Here is a 22,631-nt window from a genome sequence, read left to right as displayed (position 1 = left end):
TGAGATATATCAATAATTCGGTGTCAGGGTACAGAGGCTGGATTTGGCTTCAGTCGGGCAAGTACTAGTGGGGTTCCTGTCCCTCACCCTCAGTGTCCCTTCTCTGTCCACCTTTCCCAGACCCATCTCCCTCACCCCACCATCCATCCCCACCCCTGGGACTCTGTCTCCTTTCAGGAGCTCTGGTTTCCTATCTGTTCAAGCTCCTGAGGGCAGGGAGTGAGCAGCAGTGGGAAAGCTGGACCACAATGGTGATGGAGAGTGGAGAGAAGAGCCCTGGGCATGGATGTTCCGAATGGCTTTTCCTCACGGTAGATACAAAAATTAAAGTGAGCCTGTGTGTGTGTGTGTGTTAGTTGCTCAGGTATATCCTACTCTTTGCAACCTGATGGACCTGCCAGGTTCCTCTGTCCATGGGGTTCTCCAGACAAGAATATTGGAGTGGGTTGCCATTTTCTTCTCCAGGGGACCTTCTTGCCCCAGAGAGCCTGGATCTCCTGCATTGCAGGCAGATTCTTTACTGTCTAAACCACTAGTGAAGCTCCAAGGTGAGGCTGAGTAGTCCAAATCCAGATTACCTGGCGCAGGGTCTGAGGAAGTGCAAGGCATCTCTTGAGGGTCTTCTTTATCTTTTATTTGAAGGATCAGGTTGTCACTGGACACTGAGCAGAGAAAGAAAAGAAATTTCAGATCCTAGGACCCACCAGCAGGAACCAGAGGTGGAAGGAACAAGAACAATCTATTCTAGCAGGTAAAAATGATGGGTCAGCTGAGTACCAAGACTCCTCGAGGGTGCGATAGGCAGGGAGGGAGAACAATCCTTTCCTTTCTTTCTCCCCCCCCGCCACCCCCCGCCTCACCTACTAGCCATGCTGCATGGCTTGAGAGATCTCAGTTCCCCAGCCAGGGATCAAATCCAGGCCCATGACAATGAAAGCACTGAGTCTTAATCACTGTACCGCCAGGCAATTCCCCAGTCATTTCCTTTCAATTAGTCTCTTATTGATGTAAAAATAGCACTTATTTTGTTTTGAATCTAGAAGATGGACTCTTGTTATTGGCTTCGTGATTATGTTAACCTTGTGTGCATGCACGCATGCTCAGTAGTGTCTGACTCTTTTTCGACCCCATGGACTATAGACACTAGGCTCCTCTGTCCATGGAGTTCTCCAGGCGAGAATACTGGAGTGAGTTGCCATTTCCTTCTCCAGGGGTTCTTCCCGACCCAGGGATTGAACCCACATCTCCTGCATTGGCAGGCAGATTCTTTACCACTGTGACACCTGGGAAGCCCCTATGTTAACCTTATTTGGGTGGTAATTTTAGATGAGTGGATAAAACATTTGGACCAAATAGGACCCTTTATTCCCAGTAGGAGAGAGCTCAGAATCCATGATACCATTTTTAACAGTGGGCAATAATATCCCACGGTTACATTTTACATAATCAAAGTGCTTTATCCTGATGGTTGGGGGAGATAAATGACATAACTGTAGAAGTGAAATCAGGCCCAACAACCTTTAAACATTTGATCATCTTTCCTAATAACTTCAGTAACATTCCTCGTAGAATCCAAGCTATATGAAAATGAATCTGGTTCAAACAGGTGTCCCTGTAATCAGAGGGTGAGCAATCTGTGAAGCATTGAGGCTGCCTGTTGCCCAAGTTACTTGTCAATTCAGAGCAGTATGTTTTGAGTGCTGGGTGGGCAGGGCTCTTGACATCACAGTGTCAAATGGCTGTGACAGCATCCCTGACAAGAGGTCAAGTGCATTGACCTCTGCTTCTTTTTCCTTGTCACACTGGTTCTTTTTCCTGGGGTTCCTGCTACAGCCCTCTTGACTTACAGGCAAGCGTTCTCCCTTCACAGCCACCTTGAACCCAGGCGAGTCAGCTCCAAGCAACATTGCTCTGAACAGGGACAGGGGAGTGTGGGCATCCTTTACGAATATTCATCACTTACTTGGGGTGTTGTCATTGGTCATTTATGTGTGAGTGTTAGTCACTCACTCATGTCCAACTCTGCGACCCCATGGACTGTAGCCCTGCCAGGCTCCTCTGTCCATGGAATTCTCCAGGCAAGAATACTGGAGTGGGTTGCCATTTCCTTCTCCAGGGAATCTTCCCAACCCAGAGATCGAACCTGGGTCTCCTGCATTGCAGGCAGATTCTTTATGGTCTGAGCTGCCAGGGAAGCCAGAAGAAAACCACTGTAGGTTACAGGGACAAGATGTCAGGGAGAGGAGTGGACAGTTAAAATGCCGGAGCCAGCAGAGTACAAGAGCCGAAGAGCAGAGGCTTGGGCTGTTCTAGGGGTGGGAAGCAGGTGTTCTGGGCTCCAGGCCTTACCCCGGCTCCTGGCAGTGCCCACAGTCCTTCTTGGAAAGAGCTGTGTATGGTAGTGGGAGCTCGGGAAGAAGCAGGTCAACAAAGAGACAGGACCCTGGGGTTCTGGGGCCACAGGCACCCTAGGCTGGGGAGGCACTCGTGTTGGATGGAGTCTGTGTCTCACCTGGACGGAGCCTTCCTTCCTGGACGGTTCCCTGTAGAGCCATGGTGAGGCCCGTGGGGCTGGGCAGCTCACGCAGGACCTCAGAGCTGTGCTGGGCAGGTGCTCCGGGCTTGCTGACGCTGGGTGCACAGGGTGGGAGGCTCCGTAGGGGATGTCGGCAGGAGAGACGCGGCAATAGCAGGGTCCTCGGGGAGCTCTTTCCTGCTGGGTTGGCTGGGGCTTCAAGAGGGATGGTTGTGATTCTGCTCCAGCCTCCATGGGAAGTGACGACTGAGATTGGCGAAGGACCACACACAAGTACATCGGAATTGTTTGGGGAAGAGATTTCTTTTCTCTTTTTAACTTTATATTTTGTATTGAGGTATAGCTAATTAACAATGTTGTGATAATTTCAGGTGAACAGTGAAGGGACTCAACCACACAGATACCTGTATCCATTCTCCCCAAAACCCCACTCCCCTCCAGGGGGATATAACATTGAGCAGAGTTCCCTGTGCTATATAGGAGGTCTTTGTTGGTTATCCGTTTTAAATACAGCAGTGTGTACATGTCCGTCCCAAACTGGGAAGAGATTTCTTTATACTTCACATTCAGTAGGACGAAGTCACAGAGGTATTCACTCTCTCACAGATGTGTAGAGCGAATCCATCACGCATTCGTGGACCTGGTAGATTTTCTTTCTTTGATGTGGCCATTTAGTGCGATACAGCTGTTAACCTCTGATGTGACACCAGAGTGTTTTTCACACATGAACTTGAGATTGGTTTTCTACCCAGGGATTTAATTTTCTTTACTTTCTCTCTAGTTTTGGCTTCAGAATTTAGACAATTATGTCCAATGCTATAATTTTAAATGTTGTCCTTGTTTTAAGAAATAAACATCTCACACCTCTCTGGAGCAAATAAGAGAAAATATAAATTCCTTCATGCTTCCCTGGTGGCTCAGTGGTAAAATAATCCACCTGCCAATGCAGGAGATGAATGTGCATTTGATCCCTAGGTCAGGAAAATCCCCTGGAGAAGAAAGTGGCAACCCATTCTAGTGTTCTTGCCTGGAAAATCCAATGGACAGAGGAGCTGGGTGGGCCATAGTCCATGGGATCACGAAAGAGTTGGACACAACTTAGCAGTTAAACAACGACAACAACAATTCCTCTGCACAGTGTATGTTTTTCTTTGTGTCCAACTCTTTGCAACCCCATGAACTGTAGCCCACCAGGTTCCTCTGTCCATGGGTTTCTCCAGGCAAGAATCCTGGAGTGGGTGCCATGCCCTCCTCCAGGGCATCTTCCCGACCCAGGGATCAACCTGGGGTTTCCTGCATTGCAGGTGGGTTCTTTACCAGCACAGTGTACTAGTACCCCTATATTCCAGTTTCTGCTCATTTCTGCAGACTCAGTTTCCATGCCTCCTTGCCTTGCACCTTGAGATCTGGCCACATTGAACTTCTCTCCCATCCCATAAACCCAGGGCCTGGGCTTCCTGCCTGCTGCTCCCCTGCATGTCCAGGGCTGGGTTTCTTTTATGATTCTTGTCCATTTTGTCTCAAATCAGTGAAGAAAAAAAGGAAAATAAGGCCAGATTTTGGAGAGGATCCTAGAACAAAATCGCAGAGTTGGATCCAGAAAGACGCTCCAGCTCAGTCCGCCCCCCCCCCCCCCCCCCCCCAGCAGTATATTCAGTGTGTGCATCCCTTTGACTCTTAGGCTTACTTAGCCTGTCCTTTGAGAACTTGTTTCTCCCAGAACTACCCTGCTGCTGCTGTGATCTCAGGCCCACGTGCAGCTGTGCCGGCCTTGGGGAGGTCTCTTCTCTTCTGCTGCCCTTTAAGCTCAAGGAATCATTTCTCCCTTTGAGAAGGAGCCTCTTGATGGTAAAGTGTCAAAGAGCAGATGAAGAGCTGTGAACAATGGCGACTCCAGTAGTACGAATGCTACCATTCAGTGTGATTTGCTGATCCTTTCCTTGTGGTTCTCAGATAAATGAACCATATACTTTGACTAAACTAAGTGATTTAACTGCCTGCTTCTCTTACTCTTGTTTCGCTCTTCCCAGCAATGTCATTGCTCTTTTAATTCCACTTTATTAATTCAGTGCTTCTCTTTCTTGGGGAACTTCATTTTCTGCTTCTTACTCATATTCTCTCTTTTTATCTCTGTGTCCACAATTCCTTCTCCTTTCTTCTTTAGCTAATTTTCTTTCCTCATTTAGCTTTATAATCTGCCCTCTAGCAGATTGTTTAGAATAGTGATTAAGGGACTTCCCTGGCAGTTTGGTGGTTAAGACTTCATTCACTTTCTAATGCTGGGGGTGTGGGTTCCATCCCTGGTCAGGGAGCTAAGATCCCACATGCCTCATGGCTAAAAACCCCAAAACATAAAGCAGAAGCAATATTGTAACAAATTCAATAAAGACTTTGAAAATGGTCCACATCAAAAATAAATCTTAAATTTAAAAAATAGTAATCAAAATCTTGGACCCTAGTATTAGGAGATCCAAGTAGGACTCCTGGCTCTGCACTTAGCAGACAAGTAACTTTGGGAGAGTTATTCTGAGCCTTACTTTCTTTATATGTCACATGGGGACAAGAATGACTTCAAAGGATTGTTTTAAAGATGACATAAAATAATCGTACAAAGTGCCTGGGATAATGTCTGGCACACAGTAAGCCCTCAGAAAAAAACAAAAAACCCAGCAACAAGGACCTACTGTGTAGCACAGAGAACTATATTCAATATCTTGTAAAACCTATATTGGAAAAAAAATCTGAAAAGGAATATAAATATATAACTGAATCACTCTGCTGTATACCTAAGACTAACATAACACTGTGAATCAACTATACTTCAACAAAGAAAAAGATGCTTATTGTTATCCATCCATATCCATTTTTCTTCCTCTCTTCCTCATTTTTCTTCCTTTATGCGTTCCCTTCCCTAGAGATTGTCCACTATGCTAAATTGTACAGTCACCTCCCCCGCTCCCTCCTACCCCATAGAACATGTAAGACTGAAATGGTTGTGTCATCTAGAAATTCACTTTAGAGAACCAGAGCCAGGGGCTGTTTTCCTGCCATACTCATGAGAGAGAATGGTCCATCTCTTCCCAAAGAGAAAGTGGGGGGTTAAAGTGCATACTCCTCAAGGCAGAAAACCAGTTTGAACTCTTAGTATAGCAACTTCTATCCTGTCCCTAAAGCCCCAGAGGTATTCATGAAGCCTTGGACTTCCCTGGTAGTCCATGGGTCAAGAACACACCTGCCAATGCAGGGAATGTGGGTTTGGTCCCTGATCTGGGAAGATCCCACATGCCACAGAGCAGCTGAGCCCATGCACCACAGCTACTGAGCCTGTGCTCTAGAGGCCCTGCGTCGCAACTGCTCAAGCCTGAGTGTCCTAGATCCTCTGATCCTCTAGAAGAGAAGCCACTGTATTGAGAAGCTCAAGCACAGCAACGAAATCCAGACCCTGCTCACTGAAACCAGAGAAAGCCTGCTCAAAGCATGAAGACCCAGTACAACCAAATGATAATAAATAAATAAAATTTAAGAAAAAGAAGCCTCATACCTCTTGTGAAGCTACTGAGAGTCGTTATCAGGTTAGGGTATTCATTCAGGTTAATTTGGCTGAACAATATCTTCAGAAATGATAGACTAAATGTCTTCTCCAGTTGGGTAAGAATGTTGTACACAACTTTGGATAAAGGGACCAGATTTTCCCAGGCTTCCATAGATTCCTTAAAAAGCAAAATAAAAGATCATTATACATGATTATAAAATGGAATGGAGATTTATTACACATTTGTGGTTTTCTAAGCTGTAAGAAACCAAGATCATGGCATCTGGTCCCATCACTTCTTGGGAAATAGATGGGGAAACAGTGGAAACAGTGGCTGACTTTATTTTGGGGGGCTCCAAAATCACTGCAGATGGTGACTGCAGCCATGAAATTAAAAGACACTTACTCCTTGGAAGAAAAGTTATGACCAATCTAGATAGTATATTCAAAAGCAGAGACATTACTTTGCCAACAAAGGTCCGTCTAGTCAAGGCTATGGTTTTTCCTGTGGTCATGTATGGATGTGAGAGTTGGACTGTGAAGAAGGCTGAACGCCGAAGAATTGATGCTTTTGAACTGTGGTGTTGGAGAAGACTCTTGAGAGTCCCTTGGACTGCAAGGAGATCCACCCAGTCCATTCTGAAGGAGATCAGCCCTGGGTGTTCTTTGGAAGGAATGATGCTAAAGCTGCAACTCCAGTACTTTGGCCACCTCATGCAAAGAGTTGACTCACTGGAAAAGACTCTGATGCTGGGAGGGGTTGGGGGCAGGAGGAAAAGGGGACGACAGAGGATGAGATTGCTGGATGGCATCACGGACTCGATGGACATGAGTCTGAGTGAACTCTGGGAGTTGGTGATGGACAGGGAGGCCTGGTGTGCTGCAATTCATGGGGTCGCAAAGAGTCAGACACGACTGAGCGATTGAACTAAACTGAAGCTGTAAGAAAGCAATTTTTGCTCTCTTAAGGAATTTAATGCAAACTGTGTAGCCAAACTCCCTAACATAGAGAAATCACATTTCTGTATGTTTACATTTGGAGTTTCATACATATTGATATTTGGGTGGTTAGTCACAGGAGTTTATCATTCTGGAAAATAAGCCTCTCTCGTGAACCTTATTTTAGGTACATTTGAGGGAAGAGAGAAATGTTAAGGAAGAAAAGTGGAGACAAAGACTGCTCCTGTCTAATTCTCCAAGAGTCTGGCCAGGACTCTTTAGCTGTGGACCTATGAATTGGTCACAAGTGGCAATTCTATGGATTTCTTTTCAGCCTCTGCTTTCCCTTTCCTTTTCTCATGAACTTGAAATGCCCTAAGTGGGAAATCAGAGAAATCCTCCTGAGAGGTTGGCCAAGAGGAGAAACATGGCAGGAGAGAACTGACTGAAAAATACTTGTTGACCAATGACTTGGTTTGGTGAGCAATGGCTGGGTTTGGGTATCTAGCAACAGATAAGACCAACATGGTGCTACCGTCTTGGGGGAGGGGTGCTATTAGGTTGAAATGATAAGCATTATATAATAAATGCAAATTAAATACCCAATTCCTATCAAAAGCAGTGTTATGAAGGAAAGTGTAATTTGCTATGAGGAAGAATACTGAGGGGGACTTAATTAGATGAATGGGCCAAGGATGCCTCTCTGAGGAGTGATGAGAGAGTTAATTCTTAGGTAGATTGATAAGGAGTCCAGGGCCCTCAAGGAAGAAGGGGTCCGGGGCCCTTGAGAAGGAGAAAGGGGTCTGGGGCTCTCAAGGAGGAGAAAAGGACAAATGCTTTTCTCTACACTGCTTTGTCTTAGTCACATAGATGTTATTTTCTTTAAGTTCAGAGCTAATGATTACACAGTTAGAACTGGACATGGAACAACAGACTGGTTCCAAATAGGAAAAGGAGTATGTCAAGGCTGTATATTGTCACCCTGCTTATTTAACTTCTATGCAGAGTACATCATGAGAAACTCTGGGTTGGAAGAAACACAAGCTGGAATCAAGATTGCTGGGAGAAATATCAATAACCTCAGCTATGCAGATAACACCACCCTTATGGCAGAAAGTGAAGAGGAGCTAAAAAGCCTCTTGATGAAAGTGAAAGAGGAGAGTGAAAAAGTTGGCTTAAAGCTCAACATTCAGAAAACGAAGATCATGGCATCTGGTCCCATCACTTCATGGGAAATAGATGGGGAAACAGTGGACACAGTGTCAGACTTTATTTTGGGGGGCTCCAGAATCACTGCAGATGGTAACTGCAGCCATGAAATTAAAAGACGCTTACTCCTTGGAAGAAAAGTTATGACCAATCTAGATACTATATTCAAAAGCAGAGACATTACTTTGCCGACTAAGGTCCATCTAGTCAAGGCTGTGGTTTTCCCAGTAGTCATGTATCGATGTGAGAGTTGGACTGTGAAGAAGGCTGAACGCCGAAGAATTGATGCTTTTGAACTGTGGTGTTGGAGAAGACTCTTGAGAGTCCCTTGGACTGCAAGGAGATCCAACCAGTCCATTCTGAAGGAGATCAACCCTGGGATTTTTTTGGAAGGAATGATGCTGAAGCTGAAGCTCCAGTACTTTGGCCACTTCATGTGAAGTGTTGACTCATTGGAAAAGACTCTGATGCTGGGAGGGATTCTGGGCATGAGGAAAAGCGGACGACAGAGGATGAGATTGCTGGATGGCATCATGGACTCGATGGACGTGAGTCTGAGTGAACTCTGGGAGTTGGTGATGGACAGGGAGGCCTGGCGTGCTGTGATTCATGGGGTTGCAAAGAGTCGGACACGACTGAGCACTGAACTGAACTGAATGATTACACAACAAAGCTCATCTTGAACTCTCTACTAAGGATTATATAACAACAATGTATCTTGCTCGAGGACATGTTTCTCCTTCTTAAAAGGAACCTTCTGACTTATCTTGTTATCTTAAGACTGTATGTTGTGGGAGTGGGTCTGGTAAGACCTTTCCACTGTTAGTTCTAATCTTGTTAATTTAAGATATATGTTGTAGGAGTGGGTCTGGTAAAAGTATATAAGGCCTTGATAAGAGTAGTGGATGGGGCACTCTTTGTCCCCCTTCTGATGTCTGTGTCAGAAACTTTCTTTGTCCTTCTTCACTTTAATAAAACTCTGCTACACAAAAGCTCTTGAGGGATCAAGCATGGTCCCTGGTCCTGAAGCTTAATCTTCTTCTTTGGAGATCACAAATCCAACATCATTCACTATAAGCTATCAGTGACACCCTGATCATGATCTGAAAAGGGGTTGGATCCAACTGGGCCAAGACTGGGGGAAGATTGTCCTACCACTGCTAGCATTTTTCTGGGGTTCAGATTCTAGGGGCTCAGGAAATGCTTTAAGCAATGTAAATTATATGAAAAGAATCTCACTTTGTCCACATAACCATATCTCCCACTGTCTGCCTTGCTTCACAGCAGAATGGACTTTGAGTGACAAACTCTTATGGATTGAATGGTGCCTCCTTCTATCCAAAGATATGTCTGCTTGAAACCTGTGAATGAGACCGTCTTTGGACAAAGGGTCTTGCAGATATAATTAAGTTAAGAATCTTAAAATGAGACCATCCTGGATTACAGTGGGCCCTAAATCACAGTGACAAAGTGTCCTTGTAAGAGAAGAAAAAGGGAGAGGCACAGAAGAGAAGGCAGTGTAGGGATGGAAAGAATGTGTGAAGTGAAGTTTCTATAAGCCGGGTTCACCTCAGAGTGCCGGCAGTAGGAGAAGACAGAGGAATTCAGGGAACGGATTGCCCCTCAGAGTCTTGAGAAGGAACCAGCTCTGCCAACACCTTGATTTTGGACTTCTGGACCTCAGAACTGTGAGAGAACATATTTCTTTGTTTTAAGCCATCTAGTTTGAAGTCACGTACCTTGGACACCTTTTTTCCCTGGTAATGACCATTTTAGTCTGGAACTTTCAAATTCTAGAAGCTCTGGAGTATTGTGGTTTGAGATCTCAACAGTCGGGCATTCTTGGTGGGGGTGGGTTGCCATGGCAAAGCGCCAAGTGACTCACCCTGTACAGTCTCTCAGTGATGAAGGAGTTGTCTCGGAGGCCTTCGAAGAAGGGAAATGGCTTGTTGATGGCATAAGCGATCTCCAGCTTCTGATGTATGAAGTGCTGAAGAAGAGCCTCTTCCAAGGCCCTGGTCATGGTGGCTCTCCTACAAAAGGGGCACAAGAAAGCAGAAGCAAAGATTTTGCAGAGTTATGGGAGCCACTCTTTGTGTTGCATAGGCATCTGGAGACAGGCATTCTGGTCCCCAAAAGCATCCCTTAGCAGTCCGCAAAGCCACCTCTGCTGAAAAGACTCATGGGCATAGGAAGCAGTGACAACGCTCAGCAACACAGAGGGCAAAGTGACCCACAGTGTGATGCAGGAATCCCGAAGGGGCAGCTGGTAATAAACAGATCCACTATGTACCGAGTGCTTCCTGTGTCCATTTCACATCTCAGAACAGACATGGCTGTGGGACATCACAATAGTTGACCATTTATAGGCCATGCAAAAGTATCAATAAGTTACAATAGGAAGAAAATGCACCTTTGATATTCTTAAAAAATTGTTGAGAAAAGGGAAGCAGTAACAAAAAATTCAATCACTTAGAGATTTTTTTAAAAAACAAAATAAACACAGATCTTTTTTTCCAACTTTGTATCGAAGAGAAAATTGAACTGTAATTAAGGAGACACAGGAGAGTCGAGTTCAATCCCTGGGTCGGGAAGATCCCCTGGAGTAGGAAATGGCAACCCACTCCAGTATTCTTGCCTGGGAAATTCCACGGACAGAGGAGCCTGGTGGGTTGTAGTCCATGGGGTCGCAGAGTTGGACATGACTGAGCAGGCACACATAATGATTTTCTAGGTATTTAATCCTAGTGGCAGGTTGAGCACCCCTGTCTCTTTCTCCTCATTCCCAAATATGTTAAGTTTAACAGAAAAAAAATATGTTGCAAAAAACAATCATCACAACAGTACTAGAAAACAAGAGAAGATGCTATCAGGATAATTGGGAAGAAATCCTAGAAGATAGAGAACCAATGAGAAAGGAACTAACTGTTTACCATCTGCATAGGGGAAGGATGTTGCAAAGATCAGCACAGAGCCAGAAAGCACCAGAACGACCCCTTGCTGAGACGAGGAAGGGGCCCTGAATGACTAATTATACCACATCGTTCAGAAGAGAACATCCATCATATTCCTCACTCTTCATCTGTTGTGATTGCCAAGGAAGCACTTGAGGCACAGAGAGGTTAAATAACTAGCCTAAAGTATTTGGTGGCCAAGCAGAACTCATCTGACCAAAATCCCATTTCTCACTAGTGCAAGATATGGCAGGCATCTCATAGAGGAGTATTCAGGTCCGTATTATGTAAAAGGGTCATAAAAATGAATGAGCAAAGACAAACATTCAGTAAGGGAAAAACAAAACAAAAGACATACACAGACAATTGAGTCAAATGCACAATAAATATATAAAAAACATGGTAACTCTATAGTAATCAGAGCAGTGTAAGCAAAGACATCTTGGTAACTTTTGCCTGTCAAGTTGGTCAAGATACAAATAATAGCAATAATCATAGACACTCCTGGTCCAGATACAAACAGGTCCCAACATTCTGGAGATTAATTTAGTAACCAGTACCAAATACCCTAAAATATATACCCCCTTGAGTCCTAAATTCCATTTCTGGGAATTTATTTCAAGAAAATAACCATGAATGTGCTTCAAGAAAAAGTATTGAAAAGTGGATACACTAGAGCAGAAATGAAATATCCTCTCTTGAGTTTCTCTTTCCCACTTGCTTTCCAGCTACTTCTAGTCACTTGTACAGTGAATAATGAATGAGCTGCCCGTCGGGGTCAGAGTGCAGGATCACCCTTCATGGACAATGAAGGTAGAGAGCAAAACTTGAGTTCCAACCACAAAAACAAACTAGAATTTAGGGAAAAAAGGACTGAGCTGCGTTTGCTTCCCCTCGTCATTTGTTTTCTTTTTAACTGTCTCCTCTTAAATCCCACAGCCCCCTCCCTCTCTGATTCTTTGGAAAATACTATTTTACAAAGAAAGAGAGTCACGGTTGAAATTACTTAGTTTTATGCAGCAGCTGCTGCTGCTGCAAAGACATGAACGGTAAAAGCCAATCACCCAAAGTGAATAAAGCAGCCTAGATGAAAACTTACCTGGATGCTGAGATGGCTCGGTGTTTGGGCCCCCTTCCAGATCTAGGGGCTGGTTTGGGGTGGCTCCCGGGAGACTGAGAAAAGGGCAGAGAGATACCAGTGGGCAAAACAGGAAGTCTCTGCTTTGCTACACTCGAGGAGGGCCTGGCTTCCAAGAAAGGAAAGTGAAAGTACTTGGGCTGTTCCCGCAGAGCTGCCTGGGTGTCAGCAGCCTCCCTCTACCTCCGGAAACTGGTGAGATTCCCAGGGCATGTGGGGGCTGGGGAGGGGGATTGCGAGGATCGCTGCTTATCGGTACCATCCTGGGAGGCGGGTACAGAGGGGAGGAGGCCTCGGGGTCAGCCCCTGGGTCCCCAGGAATTGGGAATCTGCCGTCTGTTTGCCTCCCTACCCACTTCTGTATTTCCCCAGGACTCCTCTTCCTTCTATACTTTTTGGAGTAATGAAAATGTACCTAAACTGAATTGTGGTGATGGTGACACAATTAAATAAATTTACTAGAGATTATCAAATTTAAGGGAAAAAAAACAAAGCAGCGGTGAGGTGACTCAGAAATGCCTGTACTTTGTCAGGATAAAATTACTACCTAAGAAAACTGAAATCAAAGGAAACCCAAACACAAACTGAAATCATGCTGTGGCGGGCAGACCTCCAGGCAGAAAAGTGTCTTTGAATAGGCTGGCAGGTGGGAGCTGGAGTGTGTAACCCAGATCTAGGGCAGAGTCTGGGCCAGGAGATGCCTCCAGGGAGGCAGGGAATGCCCCCTCTGTACAGCCCGTTAAAGATGTATGGCAAAACCAATACAATATTGCAAAGTAATTAACCTCCAATTAAAATAAATAAATTTATATTTAAAAAATAATAAAATGATCTGGAAAAAAAAGATTTCTAATATGCAATGTTGTGTACAGTCTATGAGAAATCCTTTAATGTGAGAATCTCTTTAACTTTCTTTAAATCACTGCTTACTCCTTGGGAGAAAAGTTATGACCAACCTAGATAGCATATTAAAAGCAGAGACGTCACTTTGCCAACAAAGGTCCATCTAGTCAAGGCTATGTTTTTTCCAGTAGTCATGGATGGATGTGAGAGTTGGACTATAAAGAAAGCTGAGCACCGAAGAATTGATGCTTTTGAATTATGGTGTTGGAGAAGACTCTTGAGTGTCCCTTGGACTGCAAGGAGATCCAACCAGTCCATCTTAAAGGAAATCAGTCCTGGGTGTTCATTGGAAGCACTGATGTTGAAGCTGAAACTCCAATACTTTGGCCACCTAATGTGAAGAGCTGACTCATTTGAAAAGATCTTGATGCTGGGAAGAATTGAAGGCGGGAGGAGAAGGGGACAACAAAGGAAGAGACGGTTGGATGGCATCACTGACTCAATGGATATGAGTTTGAGTAAACTTGGGGAGTTGGTGATGGACAGGGAGGCCTGGTGTGCTGTGGTTCATGGGGTCGCAAAGAGTTGGACACGACTGAGTGACTGAAATGAACTGAACTGAACTGAACTGAACTGAAATCACTGATGCTCAAATGTATTCAGTCCACAGGTTCCCCTACCAGGACACATATGGTGTCCTATCCCTCAGAAAAAAGAAAACAAAACAAATGGGAAACACAGTTCTAAGGTCTAAGAATCCTTGAAACCAAGGTTATCCTACATGGGCAAGAGCTCAATTTTATTGAAGTGTAAAATACATACATTGTTAGTGTGCATATGATGAGTGTTTACAAACACAGTTACAACTACAATTAAGATACAGACCAATTCTATCACCCCGGAAAGTTTCTTCCTCTCCGACCCCAGCATCAGGCAATCGCTGATCTACTTTTTCTATGACTGTAGATTTGTTCTGCTTGTATTAAAGTTTTACATAAATGGAAACACCCAGGATGCACTTTTGGATGTCTGGCTTCTTTTGAATCACAATGCTTTTGAGATTTATCCTTGTTGTTGAAGGGCCAGTAATATTTTTCCTCCTTAGGTGTGCGGCCCCACCTCATCCCGTCTGATCACCACCATGTCACCAAGATAATCGATCTGTGTGATGTTCTTTGAGAGACCCAGGTGATCCAGATCTGTTTTGACTGTGTTATGACAAAGGACAGGTGAGTTAATATAACTCCAAGAAAAGCTGTGAATGAATAATCTTATCTGTCCTGTGAGAATAAAAAGTTTCTGATCCCCCTTTTAAATCAGAATGGAAAGAATATATTTGTCAAATCAGTGGCCACATACAGGACATGGGCTGAGGATCTTACTGCCTAGACTGCCTATTTTCTTATTCCAGTCCTCCAGCCTTCTTATAAATTCATTGAGCTACCCAATATACTTCTAAGAAATTGATTTTCTGCCTGAGTTAGTCTGAGTCAGTTTTGGTTAATTGTACCCCCACATCCCAACTAATTAAAAAGTTGGTTGTTGCTTTTGAGTTGCCAAGTCATGTCTGACTCTTTTTTGAACCTGTAGACTGCAGTCCACCAGGCTCCTCTGTCCATGGGGTTTCCCAAGCAAGAATACTGGAGTGGGTTGCCATTTCTTACTCCAGGGGATCCTCCTGATCCAGGGATCAAACCCATGTCTCCTGCTTGACAGTCAGATTCTTTACCACTGAGACACCCAAAAAGCTGGTAGCAGAGAGTGAATTGTGGGCAGCAGATCTTCACAGAACTGTCATCAATCTGAGATGGGTTATCTGACCTAATAAGACATAAATAAATAAAATAAATAAATAAAAACATAAATAAATAAACCAATAGTGTTCAAAGATGAGTAGACATTGGTAAGTTAATAGCAAATTAACTAATAACATTGGATTGTGATCAGGACTCTGCAATTCACACGTCTATTCCAAATGTCAGATCTTAGCACACTTAACAAAATGTAGGGACATTTTTTCAAGTAGCAACAAAGTGTTAACTTGCCTTCAGAGATTATCACCTACTAAGTCTGGGTGGGAGAAAAGAGCAAGGAGGCAGGTCAGAATCTCCTCATCCCCCAGGTCATATGGAAGAAAAAGGAGACAACGCTACCCCTCCATTATGAGCCAGGGACCATCTGATGGTCATCGGTGGGCTTGCACCAGACATCCTTGATCTTATCCTAGAGACACTAATTCTCTAGTGAACATGGAGAAAAATTGGCAGTGGGAAAACAGAAGCTAAAGTTCCTATCATTATCTGGCTAATGCAAAATATTGCCAAGTAACGTTTTCTTGTAAATTTGGCAGAAATACCCCCTAAGCCCTAATCTTACCACCATTAGCTGAGGAACACCAAAGACCTCGTGCTTATAAGCAAAAAAGGTGGCATATTTATGCCAGCTGGTCTAGTCTGTGTCCGACTTTGTTGGGGCCACTGTGGCCAATGGAGTTCAAAACCCAAGGACAGCAATGCCCGACAGAGGCAGAGTTTACTAGCCTCTTTGCCAACAAGGTGAGGGAGAGAGAAAGGCAGGCAGTCCCAAGTATGTCAGCACCTGGTAGGCACACAGACCCTGCCCACTGGTCTCATCACGTCCTGGCACCTGGAATCTGGCCCAGCCAGATTTGTGTTCACTTTTTTGGGGGAAAGAGAACAGACGAGGGTATAGAGGTAGAAATCTTCTGCCCCCTATTCTTGGAAAACATATATATGCAGATTTTCGAGCATACCTATAGTGAGCCAGAAGCACTGGAATTCAGTGAGACATACTTCAGAAACATACTACTTGGCGGTTCCCAGTTCTCACCTACTTGACTCTCAACAAGACCCTGGATTCTATAGACACCTTGACTCTCATTCACCTCTATCTTTGACCCATTGTCCTGCCTGGATTTCTATTCCTCTGGTTTTATTTATTTATCTGTGTTTTGGCCCTGTTCCTTTATCTTTCAACTTTACGCTGATGTGATGTGCTTTTCCTGAGTACCTGTTAAGTCGCTTCAATCCTGTCTGACTCTTTGAGACCCTGTTGGGCTCCTCTGTCTGTGAGATTCTCCAGGCAAGAATATTGGAGTGGGTTGCCATGCCCTCCTCCAGGGGATCTTCCAGACCCAGGGATGGAACCAGCTTCTCTTATGTCTCCTGCATTGGCAGGCGGGTTCTTTACCACTAGCTCCACCAAACTTTTCCAAAGTTGCTTCAAATCCTTTACAAAATGAGAGCTGGGTATAAATGAAAAAATTATATACAAACAAACATGTAACACACTTGTTGCTAGCATCATCACCCCGTTAAGATGTAGGGAGTCTCAGTTCTAAACCATGCTCCCATCCAATGAAAAGCCTGTCACTTTGAGATTTCAGAGACTAGTTGAAGCTCAATTTTTTCCCTAAGCACTCCTGGCTGCATTTGAAAAGTGCCCATAGATTCAAGAAAACTTAGGATTGCACATCAGGCTTCTCTGCCCAAACTTAGCTCTTCCTTCTGGTTGTAGGAATTGGGAGAGGTCTTTCTGGCCTCTGGCTGCTTTCCAGAAATTTGAAGAATATTTTCTCCAGCATTTCAGTTCTCTCCAGTCCTGGGTCTGAATACTGGATCTGAATACTGGGTCTGATTCATCCAATCCAGGCTCACTACTGTGCCGGGTCAGCCCTTGAGGCCTATGAGAAAATCTGAAATGTCTGGCTTTCCTTTTTTTTCTTCTCACAGCCACCTTGGCAGGGGGCAGGAGCAAACGTGGTTTCTTCCTCCTAGTCAGCACTGTGCCACTTCACCTCAAAACCCGTCTGATCTGTTTGAGTTCAAGAGTTTTCCTGCCCTCTCTTCTTTGCAGGAGCGAGAGGCTCCCTCCCCTCTGTGGGTGCTCTCCTCCTCCCTGGGGGCTGAGACTGGGAGGAGCAAAGACCAGCGTGTTGAAGGCACCCAGTTCACCTATTTCACTTTTCTTTTACCCTTTAGGTGCCGCACCCAAGGGGCTGATAGATGGGCAAACTTTCTCGTCACAGCTCCGGGAAAGGACAGAGGCAGCGAAAATCTAAGCAAGAGTGATCTGGGGCTGGCTCCAAGGTCTAAGAAGAAGATGGCAAGTGCAGGCAGCCCCTCTAACCGCAGGTTAGTCCTGGCCTCCTGTGTCCTGCATCTCTCCTAAGGAGAGAGCATGTCCCAGTGTCCATGCCCGTTATTTCTGTCTACCCAGTCTCAGCCTGTAGGTACAAACAGAATGAGACAACAAATCAATCAGTTAATGAGTGAAGGTGATTTCAAAAATGGCGGTGGGTTAGCCGTGGGGGAAACTGAAGGATACCTTGACTGACGCCCCCTTCTTACTTTCCTGTGACTGCCACAAAGCTGGGTGGGCCCTGTCGGAATTCCCTGGTCCCTCGGAGGCTTGCAGCAAGGCTGGGTGAGCCCTCTGAGCCCTCTCATGTCCCCCAGTGCCTTCTCCATCCCTACCTCCAAAGACAATTCTATCCAGGAAGCATCTTTTTAGAAAAATTAACATCTAAATCGATTGCCCAACTGTTGCTAAAAATGTTGTGCAGTTTCTGGGTAGTGAGGGGTACCAGTTTTGTCAGAGCCTCGAGTCTGAGGGTTAACTCAGGAACTCGCTAGAAGGAACTGAAAGTAGACTGGGCTCAACATGAACGAATGCAAACAGGCAGGGAGGGAGCAGCGGTCTTTTCTATTCTGGGATGTTTTACACATCCAGCTAGAGAAAGAGGGAAATTGTCTTTGAAAAAGAGCAGACTAATTGTCAACCATCAATCTATTTTTCGTGGTAAACAATTTCAGCAATGTAAAAGTGTATGATAACTCCTCTAACCTGGGCTGCCAAACTGAGAATATTCAAATGCTAGCTGGGCGCCAGCATTTCTACCTACAGTGGTGCAGTTTGCCAGGTCCTTAGTGCCCAGCGCCATTTCTCCTGGAGGCTGACTGCATCCCTGCTCCCGCTTGCCCCTGAGAGATGGGAGAAAGAGCCAGTGGAACTTGAAGTCCAACTAGCCTTTGGCTTCCTGGCAGGAAAAGAAAAGCTCTGAGAGGTGAGGGTGGGGTAATGCTGATCTCATAGAATGAGCTAAGAGGGGGTACATCTACTTCTATTTTCTGGAAGAGGTTGTAGTTGAAGTGGTTTGGTAGAATTCACTAATGATACCACTGGGCCTGGTGCTTTCTTTTTTGGAAGGCTATTAGTTATTGATTTAGTTCCTTTAATAGATACAGACCTATTCAGATGAGCTATCTCTTTGTGTGAGTTTTGGTAGTTTCTTTTAAGGTTTGCCCATTTTATCAAACTTGTAGGGATAGCGTAATCTGTAGTATTATTTCTTTATTATCCTTTTAATGTTCATAGGATTAATAGTGATGAGCCCTGTTTTGTTTTTGATATTGGTAATTTCTGCCATCATTTTCTTTATTAGTCTAGATAGAAGTTTATCAATTGTATTGACTAAAAAAGTTAGCTTCTGGTTTCATTGGTTTATTTCTGCTTTCCTGTTTCAGTGTTATTAATTATTACCTGATTTTTATGATTTCTTTTGCTTGATGTAGGCTTAAATTTCTCCTTTTTCTCTAGTTTCTTCAGATGGAAGCTTATATTATTGATTTGGATCTTTCTTCTAATATGCGGTTTAACACCACATGTCTCCCTAAGCACTTTGTGCTGCATTCTGTAACTTGTGAAAGTGTGTTTTCATTTTAATTTTGTTCTAAATAATTTTAAATTTCTCTTGAGACTTCTTTGATTCTAGAAATAGGCTATTTTGTCTTTAAGTATTCTGTAATTTTCAAAATACACAGGTATATTTCTGTTATTTCTTTTATTATTATCTGAGAATATATATATTTTTTGATTCATTTTCCTTTTAATTTGTTAAGATAAGTTTTACAGTTCAGAATGTGGTACATTTTAGTAAATATTTCATGTGAGCATAAGTGGTGTGTATATTTTGTCACTGTAGAATAAATAGTCTTTAAGTGGCAAGTAAATCAGATTGGTGGTGCTGTTCAGGTCAACTATATTTTTACTTACTTTCTGCCTCCTTGTTCTAGCAATTACTAAAAGAGGGGTATTGAATTCTCCAACAACAGGAGTGGATTTGTCTATTTCTTCTTGTAGTTCTATCAAATTTTGTCTCGTATTTTGATGCTACTTAGATTAGTTGCGTATACATTAAGGATTACTAAATCTTCTTGGAGAAATTTGCTCTTTATACAATACTTCTCTTTGTCTCTGAAATTTTCCTTACTCTGAGGTTTTCTCTGAAATTAATATAGCTACTACAACTTTCCTGTGATTAATGCTGGCATGGCATTTCTTCATCCCTTTACTTTTAACCTGTCTGTGTTTCATATTTAAGATTCCTTTCTCAAAGACAATATATAGTTGCGTGTTATTTTTTCACTCTGTCAACCTCTGTCTTTTAATCGGTGTATTTAGACCATTCATATTTAAAGTGATTATTCCTGTGGTTGGATTAAAATCTACAATGTTTGTAACGGTTTTTTATTCATTGTGCTTATTTGCTTCCATTTTTTCCATTTCTTTTTCTGCCTGTTTGTTTAATTGAACATTTTATTGAGCATTTTGTGATTTTATTTTCTCTTCTCTCTTAGTCCATCAATTCTACTTCTTTTAGAAGATTTTATTGGTTTCCTTAGAGTTTGCAATATATATTTCCAACTAACCATATCTTGGAGAAGGCAATGGCACCCCACTCCAGTATTCTTGCCTGGAAAATCCCATGGACGGAGGAGCCTGGTGGGCTGCAGTCCATGGGTTTGCAAAGAGTCGGGCACGACTGAGCAATTTCACTTTCACTTTTCACTTTCATGCTTTGGAGGAGGAAATGGCAACCCACTCCAGCGTTCTTGCCTGGAGAATCCAAAGGACGGCAGAGCCTGGTGGGCTGCTGTCTATGGGGTTGCATAGAGTCGGACATGACTGAAGCGACTTAGCATAGCATAGCAACCATATCTACTCTGAATTAAGCTATATTGCTTCCTGTTTAGTGCTATACATCAACATGTTTTGTCTTTCCTATTTTCTTTGTATTCCCCTAAGAATTTATTAAATAGAGCCTTGCAGCTCTTTCAGCTATAATCCTCACTTATTATTATACTGGAGCCCTCTTGATGAAGAAGTAAGGTACAGAGAAAGCATTCTTTAGTCTTTATGATTAAATTTCAATCTTGTAGAGGAACTGTGTTCCTAGACTGTAATTTTTAGAATGACTTCTTACATATTTTCCCTTTCCTCACTCCATTAAATGAGATAGAAGCCTAGAAGGAGCTGGATTTTGAGGTAATTGCCCTTCCTCTGGGTCCCCAGGAGTTTCTCATTTTCCTGTAAATCCACGTTCAGCCTCCATTTAAACTTACCATTCAAGTGTTTCTGAGGTCTGTGACTCTACCTGGCTTCTACCAGATAGCTGGTCTCATCTGTAATTCTCCGCATTGGGGGTGACAGTTTGCCCTATCACCTCTGTTTTCCTGTATGTACATGAAATTCATTGATTTTCAGGTTGTTTAGCTTTTTTCTTTTTGTAAGGATGTCAGTGATGACTTCTTAGGTCTTTGCATTGTTAGAACTGAAACCAAAAGTTGAACTTTTAAAACCACTACAAGTTAGATTTTTGTTCTTAAAACTTTTATATTAAAATTATGGTTCTATTGTAATATTATCTTATAGCCAGAACATGTAACCTATTTAATTTCTCCTTATTATTATTTATCTAGATCAATTCAGGGCCCAATACTTGGTACATTCTTGTATTTATGACCAAGTTATTAATACATATATTTTGCAATTTAAAAAACTTATATCCCATATATCTTTTGAAATACACTTGTGGAGTTAAAAATTGAAAGTAAAATTTTTTAACAACCTTGAAAGATTTGTCTATTAGTAGTCTTAAATGTTATTAAAATACAGATAATGTGAATTTTGCTCTCTGTCTTGTTTACAGTTCTTTAATGTCACTTGCCCATTTTTTTACTTTTAACATTTTTAATGTCACTTTGTTTTTGTTGTATCTTTGGTAGTTGTATCATAGCTAAATTGTATCTTTGATAGATGAAAATTTAATCTACATAAAATGATACATATCTTCTTGCTTACAAATTTTGAGGGAACTTTTAATATCTAATGCCTCTCCATTTTTCTCCATTTAAGAAAAACAGTATGTTTTCTTTACTTTTATCTTTTGTAAGATTTATAGTCTCATTTTCATTCTATTTGTTACCCTTATGATTTCTAATTAATTGTCAAGTATATGTTTCTCTAATTCAGCACATCAAATGTGAAGCCAGCCCATTTGAGTTCAGTGTCTTTGAAATAATTAATTTAACTCAGTTTTTTAACTTGCCCAGATTTGGTTTGTTAAAATTTTTGATATACCCTGAAGTTTTGGATTAAGTTTACTATAAGTTTAGTATAAGTTTACTGCATTTATTTCTATATGCAGTATATAGCCTCTCTTTCTAGAACAGGTCTTCTGAAATTTTTTTTGTTTTTGAACCCTCTATATTCTGAAATATTGTTAGGAATTCCAAAGAGTTAGCTTTTGCTCATGTAGATTATAGCTATTAATATTTACTATATGAGAAAGTAGAACTTTGGACAATTAAAAATATTTATTCATTCATTTAATAATAATGATGATGGTGAGGAACTCATTACTTGCTAACATAAATGACATATTTTATGAAAAATAACTGTCTTCTAAAATAAATTAGTGAGATTAGTGATGTTCACATTTTTGCAAATCTAATAGCTGATTCTGTAGAGTACAGCTTGGTTCTCCTATCTGCTTCTTCGTTCAATCTCTTGTGATACCACTGGCCATGTATTCTCTGGAAAAATTTACTGTACATTTGTAAGAGGACGAGAGAAAAAAAGGGTAAATAACATCTTATATGAAAACAGTTTTGGCTTTGATGACACCTGAAAGGGTTTTCCACAAAATCCCCAGGGTCCCCAGACCACACTTTGAGAATTACTGTTGTAAAATAATTTTGAGATGTACTTTTTGTTTTCAAATGAAATTTACAGTTTTTAGACATTAGTATTTTAGCTGTTTTTAGTAATGCCTTCCACTTCTTGTATAACAGAACTTGAGGGTGTTGATTTCCTGATTCCTTATTATAGACATCAGCAAATAATTTGTCCCAGACCATGTGTCAGTAAGACTGGAGTAGATTATTGTATTGTAATGAGCTTCCCCAGTGGTTTAACGGGTAAAGAATCCATCTGCAACACAAGAGCCACAGGAGACGCAGGTTCGATCCCTGGGTTGGGAATATCCCGTAGAAGAGGAAATGCTGACCCATTCTAGCATTCTCTTGCCTGAAAAAAATCCCATGGATCAAGAAGCCTGGTGGGCTACAGTCTAAAGGGTTGCAAAGCGTCGGACATGACTGAGCGACTAAGCACCAT

General features: G+C 42.6%; 2 protein-coding genes across 15 annotated transcripts in view; one reads left to right on the top strand and one right to left on the bottom strand.

Annotated features, from left to right (window-relative positions):
* SP110 (SP110 nuclear body protein) overlaps positions 1–12,471 on the bottom strand; it is a 45,273-nt gene extending 32,802 nt beyond the window's left edge. For 5 of the 10 annotated variants that reach the window (XM_040228142.1, XM_040228147.1, XM_040228148.1 and 2 more), the window contains exons 1-5: positions 12,270–12,468; positions 10,102–10,249; positions 6,078–6,246; positions 2,513–2,782; positions 579–662 (exon numbers count right to left, since the gene is read on the bottom strand). In XM_040228142.1, the coding sequence (XP_040084076.1) occupies positions 579–662; positions 2,513–2,782; positions 6,078–6,246; positions 10,102–10,239 (661 nt within the window). In that variant the 5' untranslated portion in view covers positions 10,240–10,249; positions 12,270–12,468. Of the gene's footprint in view, positions 1–578; positions 663–2,512; positions 2,783–6,077; positions 6,247–10,101; positions 10,264–12,269 lie in introns of all 10 variants that reach the window. The other 5 variants (XR_005718946.1, XM_040228143.1, XM_040228150.1 and 2 more) reach the window with 5 other exon arrangements.
* The window catches only part of SP140 (SP140 nuclear body protein), a 79,276-nt gene continuing 69,075 nt past the window's right edge, over positions 12,431–22,631 (top strand). For 3 of the 5 annotated variants that reach the window (XM_040228138.1, XM_040228137.1, XM_040228136.1), the window contains exons 1-3: positions 12,431–12,503; positions 14,257–14,380; positions 17,153–17,305. In XM_040228138.1, coding sequence (XP_040084072.1) covers positions 14,367–14,380; positions 17,153–17,305 — 167 coding nt within the window. In that variant the 5' untranslated portion in view covers positions 12,431–12,503; positions 14,257–14,366. Of the gene's footprint in view, positions 12,504–14,256; positions 14,381–17,152; positions 17,306–17,943; positions 18,238–22,631 lie in introns of those variants that run through there. The other 2 variants (XM_040228140.1, XM_040228141.1) reach the window with 1 other exon arrangement.

This window comes from Oryx dammah, unplaced genomic scaffold (genome assembly GCF_014754425.2).
Source record: "Oryx dammah isolate SB20612 unplaced genomic scaffold, SCBI_Odam_1.1 HiC_scaffold_27, whole genome shotgun sequence".
NCBI lineage: Eukaryota > Metazoa > Chordata > Mammalia > Artiodactyla > Bovidae > Oryx > Oryx dammah.
This window is presented reverse-complemented; position numbering and strand designations above follow the sequence as displayed.